This window comes from Geotrypetes seraphini, chromosome 10, assembly GCF_902459505.1.
Source record: "Geotrypetes seraphini chromosome 10, aGeoSer1.1, whole genome shotgun sequence".
Classification (NCBI taxonomy): Eukaryota; Metazoa; Chordata; class Amphibia; order Gymnophiona; family Dermophiidae; genus Geotrypetes; species Geotrypetes seraphini.
Window position 1 is genome coordinate 5525733 of NC_047093.1, and position 9416 is coordinate 5535148.

General features: G+C 44.4%; 1 protein-coding gene across 1 annotated transcript; it reads right to left on the reverse strand.

The window, feature by feature from the left end:
* Positions 1-961: 961 nt before the first annotated feature.
* CBX8 (chromobox 8) lies at positions 962-5552 on the reverse strand. The gene is made up of 5 exons (XM_033960741.1): positions 5357-5552; positions 4731-4774; positions 4588-4653; positions 4435-4501; positions 962-4363 (listed from the first exon to the last, which is right to left on the reverse strand). The coding sequence occupies exons 1-5, from the start codon at positions 5423-5425 to the stop codon at positions 3515-3517; spliced, it is 1095 nt and encodes a 364-aa protein (XP_033816632.1). The 5' UTR covers positions 5426-5552; the 3' UTR covers positions 962-3514.
* Between the last annotated feature and the right edge of the window lie 3864 nt (positions 5553-9416).

Genomic DNA, 9416 nt, shown 5'->3' on the forward strand with positions numbered 1-9416 from the left:
TCATAGGAGGAAGGTATGGTTTACTGGCTTTGGACAGGTGATAGAAGCAGCCAGAGAGACAGACCATGAGATATGTGCTTATATAACTCCTCTTCATTCCATAATGATGGCTGTGTTTTTGACACTGTGCTCCAACCCTATCATTAGACCCACAGCTCTGCCTTGCAGTAAACCGACTTAAGGGCGGATTTGAGGATAAACACAGCCTAGTTTAACCAAACATAAAAATAGGCACCTGTAATTTACTGACCAGCAACACCTATGTAATAAGCATGCAACTGAGAGTTTGTTTGTAGGGAAATGCCCGTGCAATAACCCAGGTCAAAGAACTGAACGCCTACAGCTGTGAATTACTGTCTATAAATAATTTGGCTTTACAACAGTCTGAGGGACATCGAGAAACATAAGAGGACACAATGGTGAGGCTGTGTCTGTGGTGGGTTTGGGAAATTCCCCCGAAAAATCACAACACTGGATTTCAGGCACTACTAGACCCAGTAACACGAAGCTGCCCCTACAGCACCTTAAACCTCTTTCTGCCAGGCTGCTTTTAAGGCAAAGGCCAGGCCTGAAATAGAAGCTAGGTTTAACGTCTACACTGTAATTTCTACTTACACTGAAAACACTTCATTGTGGGGCCTAAAACCAGACTTAACTGTAAGATAGGAGAAGACTTCTAAAAAGCTCTAGAACTGGCATCTAATATAGGCATTATTTGTCACTGGTGTTCTATTATGCACATTTTTATTGACCAGGAAGGACTTGACTCCAGCACTCTCTGACCATCAAAACAAAAGTTACTTCTTTAGTTTCTTTAACTCTTTAATAATCAGTATTAGAAAGTGAGATATATCAGTTTACAGAATTAATACTCAAACACAATGATAATATATATATATATACATATCTATAAATACATGATTTATGAACAGTCACAAAGTAGAGTTTGCAGAAACAAGTATTAAGCATCACTTCTACCTTTATTGAGCTTTTCCAGACTTTAAAGGGATTTAGGATTAAATAAATCACAAACATAACTCACTCAAGACAAATAAATTACAGCAGGTCACATGACCTGCTCAGGTACATTAATTAGCCACCAATTAGTGACCATCTCTTAGCGATGGAGCCAGGGAAGAAATATAGGAACAAGCAGTACAAGTAAGCCCTTAAATAAGCAGTGGCCTTAAGAAAGGCACCCCATTAGCATTTCATTCCTCTTGAAATTTTAGCAAAGAAAAAAAAAGCCCTAGTATGTTTAGATAGCTGTATGGAAGCACCATCTTCGATCTTTAAATGCTGGGCTTCTGCTTTCCAAAGGTTTTAAGAACATAAGAATAGCCTTAGTGGGTCAGACCAATGATGCATCAAGCCAAGTAGCCCATCCAGGTCACTAGTACCTGGCAAAACCCCAAAAAGTCCTGGACCCATGAAACAATATTTAGAAACTCTAGGGTCATTAAAAAAAATAAAAATAAATAAATAAAAGGGCCTGTTTGAATGTTTCTGTGACCAGAGTTGCATAAATCCACTTTTTTTCCACTGTATTATGTCCTACCTAGACACTAACAGAGTCCATACCTGTATCTTCAAAATGATGTACAGAAAAGCTGCAGGACTGAGCCCAGACTCAAAGACTTCCAGCTTCAATTTTAAAACAGCTTCATGAACATGTGTAGCTTGATAATTCAATTCTTACAAGTCAGCTTAAAATGTTTCTTTTTCTTTATGTTGTACTACAGAGGACTTGCTTATAATTGCATAGCACAGAGCTAGTAAAGCCTGCTCAGAATGTACGATTTTAGGCAGAGGAGAGAGTTTTGGACAATCTGGCCTCTGGTGAGCATTTTCTGTGGCTGGCTTTTACAGGCAAAAACTTGATCACAAGAGCAGGCAAAATGTGAGAAGTGGAAAAGGACCAGTTTTTGACTGAATGCACCAGGCGTCAGGTATGCTATGAGGGTTCTTCCTTCCCTAGGGAAGTGCTTTGTATATGGTAATTTGCTTTAGGATGAGCTGGGAAGGGCTTTGATAGAAGCTCTGATGGTTAGGATAGACTGGAGTGGGAAGCTAAAGACAGTAACAGGCAGACTTCTATGGTCCTTTGCCCAGAAATATTCAAGACAATTTAAACATGAAAGTGCGATTATTGGGCAGAGATGGACCGTTCAGGTCTTTATCTGCTGTCATTTACTATGTTACATCTGAATTGCAAAGATAAAGTCTGAGCTGACCCTCCATGTTACACTGTGTCATGCTGCTTTGCACTTCTCACCCCGACCCCCGGAGGTTCCCTTGTGCTAACAAATTATATTTCTTCTTTGGAACCACTAGAGATGCTACTGACTGAGCAATCCACATCTTGCTGCTTAGCTAAGTTTAAGGGGACTTTTAAGTAGCTTTGAGGTGAGAAGGACCAGTGGAAACCTAAGCTTATCGGGCACTGGAAGCTCTACAGCACCACTACCTCTTAGAAGTAGAAAGGATAACAAAGGGGCAAAGATAAACACAAGCATAATAATGGAGAACTCTCAAGAAAGCCAGACCTGCTTCACATGATTTGTCACTGTGCAGGTTAACACTTGCATTTCTGCATCCTTGATCAAAGCGCCCAGTCAGCATCACTACTGCTTGTGCCAGCCTGTACCTACACACAAAGTCCTGTGGTCTCCCTTCCACAGTTTTGCTGCAACTTAAAGAACTGGCACCGCTAATTACACAAGGGGAGGGCAGGTTTGCTCTCCCTCTCATAAGTCACAGGAAGGTTTATGGATTTTCAAAATAGAACTGCAACCACATAAACCAATGGCACAAGTTAATGTTCATAAACTTTCCTGGAATTTAACCAATGAAGAATGCTTTTTTTCTGAGAAGAAAGCAATTAAGAGCAAGTGGGAGATGGGTTTCAATTCACGTAAAGTGCGTTCAGTAGGAATATTTTAATTAGTCTTATTTTTGCATTCCCTTTCTTAACTGGTAAGTACACTAGCTCCCGAGAGGAGAGACTAAATATCCCCTCACAGAGTTCTAGTTATAGTTTTTCACTGAATGTTGTACAATACTGTATAGCATGCCATTTGCAGGCTTTGTTAAAAATTTAGGGTAATGCTTGATTTTGCAATACAGTCACATTCTGTACCAAAATGGTGCATCCCAGAACAGATACAATAAAATCACAGCAAATAACAGAGGGCCTCCCTTAGACGGGATATAAACTTTAAAACCTGTTAGAGAAAAAAAATACCTCTGAATTATATTTTTGCTTATAGGTCTAAACAGATTAACTCATCACCATGTATTTAAATAAATCACCATTTCTCAAGAGTTGAAATACACATTGTGAGATACTTTTTTTAAATAGCATATTTACATCTAATAAAAAATACACATTTTGCAGATTATTTCTTTTAACAAAGAAGAAAACACAGAAGAAAATGAACATTTAGGGACAGTCAATTTACTGTCCAGAAAGAGGAACTAGTTTAAACCCAAGCATGTGTGTATATTTAAAACTTCATCTTTTTTCTTTGAAAAATCCTTGGTCTGTGCTGCTTTCTTTTATTGTTACGGTCAAAAAGTTTGATGTCACATCTGTTACCACTACTTTCTCCAAATTGTTTAAAGATGGACTCCATGATTCTTCCTCTGGGTCCCCGAGCATTCTGGCGACAGGTATTCTGGCAATCAGGGACGGTTTACTTTGGGAATCGCCAGGGTCTCTGTATAAATCTGTGACTGTCCCTGGGTTTCCCAAACTGTGCTTGGCTTTAGGAATACTGGGATCCAGCCTAGCCTGCTGCTTGGATTCCAGATAACCTGCTCTATGCTTAGTCCTGGGAAGGTAGGTGTCCATTCCATGTTTCTCTCGTGATTCCAATCCCTTTCGTGCCAGCTCCTGCTCTCTCTGAAGATAAGCTGTGCCAAAGTGACTGGACACAGGGCTCATAAAATCTGGCTCTTGTCTCTTAGCTAGCTGGATGACGCTCTGTCCCATTCCATATTTCCCTGCTCCAGAAGCAGATGCATCCATTCGCCCCAATTTCAGATATTCTGTCTTATTTCCTTGGTCTCCTCCGGGCTTCCTGGTTGATGACTCCAGGGTTTCTGGGTGTTCCTTAAAGAGTGCCCTGCCAGGCTTAGGACCTCTTTTCTTCAGCATCTTTTGTTTGCTGTCCTCTGGCCTCACCCTCTCCCCTCTGCCGCCGCCACTCCCCTGGGGAGCCACCACGATGCTCCTCAGCCCTTCCCGGGACCTAGAGGTCGAAGCCGGATCCTGAGGGGACCTGCCAGGATAGGGCACCCGGAGGCCTCGGACAGCCTCACTGCGAAACTCATAGCTTCTGGCTTTGGCTTTGGCTTGGGCCTGCAAAACAAGACATAGCAAGAGTGGGTCAAATGCTTCAGCCCCAGGTGCCCCGTCTTCTGCATGCTTACCTTTAAGAGGAAGGTTTTGGGCTTGGGGCCTCGCTTTTTCGGCCCGAACAGCTCTCTCTCGCGCTCTCTAAGGGGGTAAAAGAAGAAAAAGCACGGCTTCAGTTCAGCGCTGCCTACAAACAAGAGACGCCCAGCCTAGCTGCGGCCCTGTACCTGTCCTCAAAGGCTGCCACCAGCCGGCCATCCAGGATGTTCTCCTCGGGTTCCCAGGTGCTGTACCTGCAAGCAAGAGAGAGCGCGTGAGGAGGCGTGCGAGAGCAGCGCGCGACCCCGGCACGCGCCGCTTCTCTACTTACTTCTGGGACCAGCCCTTCCACTTCACCAGATACTCCACGCGCCCCTGCAAAGAGACAGCAGCAGAGAGTGAGCGCGAGACGCTCCTGCCGACGGAGAGCAGCGCGAGCCTCCCCCAGCCCAAGTGACAGCGGCCGAGAGTGAGCGCGAGACGCTCCTGCCGACGGAGAGCAGCGCGAGCCTCCCCCAGCCCAAGTGACAGCGGCCGAGAGTGAGCGCGAGACGCTCCTGCCCCGCGCGCGCCCCTGCCGAGAGAGTGAGCGCGAGCCGCCCCCCAGCCCAAGTGACAGCGGCCGAGAATGAGCGCGAGACGCTCCTGCCCGGCGCGTGCCCCTGCCGACGGAGAGCAGCGCGAGCCGCCCCCCAGCCCAAGTGACAGCGGCCGAGAATGAGCGCGAGACGCTCCTGCCCCGCGCGCGCGCGCGCCCCCAGCCCAAGTGACAGCAGCAGACAGTGAGCGCGAGCCGCTCCACGCGCCCCTGCCGAGAGAGTGAGCGCGAGCCAGCCCAAGTGACAGCGGCAGACAGTGAGCGCGAGACGCCCCTGCCCCGCGCGCGCCCCGGCTCCGCAGACGCTCCACGCGCCCCTGCCGAGAGAGTGAGCGCGAGCCGCCCCCGGCCCCGCTTACCCTGCGGATGCGCCGCTTCAGCAGCGACTCGGCCGCGAACACGCGCTCGCCCACCGCCGACAGCTCCATGTCCGCCGCTTCCTCGACCCGGGAGGCGGCTGCGGCGCGCGCCCGACCTTCGCCCCGTGACGTCACCGCCGCTCCCCTCCCCCCCTCTCTACTTGTTGCTCGCTGATCGCCTTCCCGAGGCGGAAAGGACGGTGCAATATTGCGCTACGCCCGATTGGCTGATTCCAGGCTCCGCCCCCCCCCCGCCCGCGCACGGCCGTCGCTGCGTGACCCGCGTTCCCAGCGCTCGGCGGCCTGGAGTGGGCGGAGTCAGCTGTGGGCTTAAAGGAAGTGACGCGTTGCGGCCGACGTCAGACGTCACTTGCGTCCGGCTGCCCGCCGGGCCGATGCGTCCCGCGCGGAGCTGTCACGTGGTTCTCCTGGGCTTTTGCTATAAATTGCGCTCCCCCCTCCCCCCCCCGAAAGAACCCAAACCGCAAAGCTTTTGCATTAAGATATCGTTCCCTCTGTCATCTGCCCAGAAACTTAGAGCTACTAGTCAAAACCCAAATGTGATGCAACAAATAATGCATTTGAATAAACATACACCTTTCTTTCTAGGGTAGGGGGGAAATTACTTGAACTGTATTTCTATTTAATTCATTTATTATAATGTAATCATAAAAATGGGGGGGGGTAGAGGTTAAGGGGGGTTGGAAATTGAGGGAATATATTGAGAGATGTATTAGGTAATTTGAAAAATTTATTTTGAAGGAATGCTAAATATTTATTAGAAGTTAAATTTAAATGGAATGATTATTTTGCTATATTATATTATTATGTATTTGTTGCATTTCTTCAATAAAATGTTATAAATTAAACTTGAAAGGAAGGATTGCATTCATTAAGTTTCAAGTTTATTTATTAATTTGATTAATCGCCTATCCATAATTTACTAAGTGAATTACAATGAGTTATATAAACATATTAAAAAAAAGCATACAAATAATATTATGTAAAAAGAGGGTAAAAAACAGACTCATAAACAAACGTAACAAAAACACAAAAGGATAAAAGGGGAAAAGTTACATAGTAAATGTTTTAGAAAAAAAGAAAAGAGAACATTCAAGGAAAAAACATAAGGAGGGATGACTTTTCTATTTCTCTGGCTTTATATGAAGTCGTGAAGAAAAAAAAAATTGAATTTAATCAGGTAGGGCAGACTGGATGGACCATTCGGGTCTTTATCTGCCATCATCTACTATGTTACTATGTATTAAGTGATTATCGTAAGCATTTATAAGAAGTTCAGTGTCAACGTCTGAAAACTGGGGTAGATGCCAATTAAGCCTGAACAATTGTTTGCTATCATTTTCCAGTCACGACAGTATTTATAATGCAAATTGTCTTTGACGAGTAAACCATAGCTATTCACTTCATAAACTGGTGGTGCAGGTTGATTTCTGCAGGTCGGTCCTTGGATGAGCAGAGAGAGTGTGCACAACTTGATGGTTTCTGAGCTGGTCATTATTATTCATGGACCTCTCTGACAGATTCATTTTCTTCTTCAGCCTTGAACGGATTCTAGTTTAGGCCCGGAGAAGCAGTCTGTAGGTTTTCTGACTAAATAAATAGGCCGGACTATCGTTTCTGAGACTTGTAGCCAGATCAACCGGATCACAAAGAACCCTTGATCTGCTTTTTGAGTAGATTCCTGACCTGATCTACTACATTCCAGCTTTTCATAGTATTAGTAAGGCTAATAAAATAAATTTCCCAGCTCAGTCTACAAAAATATCCCTGCCAGTAGATGGACACATTCAAAGTTGGTTTACTTTGATCTTCTATAAATCCACTGCAAGGGATTTACTGTTTTACATTCCAATTTGGTCAGAGTTTAACTTTTCCCCTCTTCTTGGTACAGGCATATGTTAAAAATCTGGAAAAGTGGGAGCAAGGAAGAGAAAACTGAGCAGTATTTGCAGTTACCACTTTGTCTCAGGACATGATCTAAGCAGAGCTTTTTTGCTCCCCTTTTTCCTTTTCAAAAGTGCACTGTTTGCTGCCAGCTGGACTCAAGATTCTGCTTTCTTAGAATAGGGGTTGTCTCAGATTCAGAGAACTGAAGAACCGTCTTTGTGCTCTCTTATAGACTTGAAAGTGGTGAGGGTTAGAAATATAATGCTCACCATCACATTTTCATGACCCCAAATTTCAGCTGGAAACTCTTGAGCAGAATATGACTTTTTCCAGCACTAGATAAGGTTAAAGCAGGGTGTCAAAGTCCCTCAAGGGCCGCAATCCAGTCGGGTTTTCAGGATTTCCTCAATGAATATGCATGAGATCTATCTGCATGTACTGCTTTCATTGTATGCTAATAGATCTTATGCATATTCATTGGGGAAATCCTGAAAACCCGACTGGATTGCGGCCCTCGAGGAGGGACTTTGACACCCCTGGGTTAAAGTAACTATACTGGTCTTATTATCATTGATAAGCACAGATTTGGGAGAGGCAAAGGCGCCAGCTTTTTTAACCCTTCCCTGGAATCACTAAAGGAATTGACTCAATATTGCACTCCCAAAGCAGCCTCCTAGGATTTAAACTTTTAAAGGGTCTTAGCCAGCTCTCTTTTCTGCTAAAGTACAGCTTTCGCTTTGGGGTTGACTCTCATTAATGCCTCAATCTGCTGTTAAATAGTATAGTATGGAAAAAAAATCAACCAAATGAGGTAGCTGGAAGGAAGTCAAATATGAGAGGTGATATTATTTAAAGATAAAATGAGGAAAGATAGATGTATTTGAAATGAAGACCGAAAAGGAAGCTGTAAAGCAGAAGTAAGAGTAGGTTCTTCTTTTGAACCATCTCATCAAACGTGTATTAGAGCAAATCTGTGCATTCAAATGCGAAAAGCGAGAGATTTCAAGGTCTAAATGCCCCAGACCCCGAGATATCGAATCAAATCTCCCGCCAGTTGCTTATGAGAGGGGCAGTTTTGAGGAACAATTAAGAATTCGGTTGAAAATCACCCCGGGCAGTAGTTGAATAGGCAGAAATAAACGTCCATTTTGAAAACATATGTGTGAGAGAAGGATCTGGGTGCACACGTGAGAAACTGCACGACCTCTGAAATATGTGCGCAGGGAGACACGTAGGATGGTCTGAAGCATTGCTGGTAAATTTGGTAGTGCCTACAGCAGAGGGTTTGCAAAGGCATCCGCCTAGTCCTGGCGTTTGGTCTGCTAGCACTGGAGCAGTCTCGTCCGTTTATCCTGAGCAAGCTAAAGTTGGGATTTTGCTGACCCCTTAGCAAACAGCAAAGCAAAGAGAGACTCTTGCACCATTTCTTTGTTCAGAGAAATCTTACAAAAAACAGAGTCTGAGAGTTTGGAGAACCTGCTTTCCGAAATTCTTTTGCCATGAAAAATTTGACAGAAAACATTTTTTGTTCATAGAGCACTTACGTGTCTGAGGGGAAGAATTCGGGTATTCAAGGGGTACAAAAGAGCCAGATAAGGCTCGGAGAAGTTGGCAAGAAAGAAGTGGAAGGCTGGCAAGTACAATGGCTTGAAAACAAAGCGAGTCCAGCACTGAGGGTGTGAAGGGGCTACAAGAATGTGCTTTGTAAAAAGTCAGGGCTCTAGAGATGGCTTTCAAACGTCTAAGGGGGGGGACAAGAGATCCTTTGCAAAATGCTCATTTTGAACCCTAAAGCCAAAGAAATTGCACATCTGACACTGGCTCCAGAGAAGACTGAAATATCCTGCAGTAATGAAGTGTGCTGAATTGTATAATATTACTTACTGTGAGTATGTTTGTATTATTGTGTGTGTGTCTGTGCATTGATTACTGAAGATGTACATAAAAGATGGAGCTATTTTGTGTAGAGAATGGCACAGGGAAAAAATTTATCACTGTTCCTGCAAACCGTCAGATCCCATTCACACAAGCCTCGAATAGTTATGATTTTATACTGAATTAATTTTATTAAAGTATAAAAAGAGACAATATTCTGTACAATTGTCATTTTATAAGCACAAATAATACAGAGCAAGGATCAACAAAACCCCTG

Bases quoted from the DNA above. Each gene is read 5' to 3' on its own strand.
- CBX8 (XM_033960741.1), bottom strand. From the start codon at position 5,425: ATGGAGCTGTCGGCGGTGGGCGAGCGCGTGTTCGCGGCCGAGTCGCTG. The intron at 4,775-5,356 runs GTAAGCGGGGCC...GTCTCTTTGCAG, and splicing joins TGAAGCGGCGCATCCGCAGG to GGGCGCGTGGAGTATCTGGT. The intron at 4,364-4,434 runs GTAAGCATGCAG...CTTGTTTTGCAG, and splicing joins CCAAAACCTTCCTCTTAAAG to GCCCAAGCCAAAGCCAAAGC.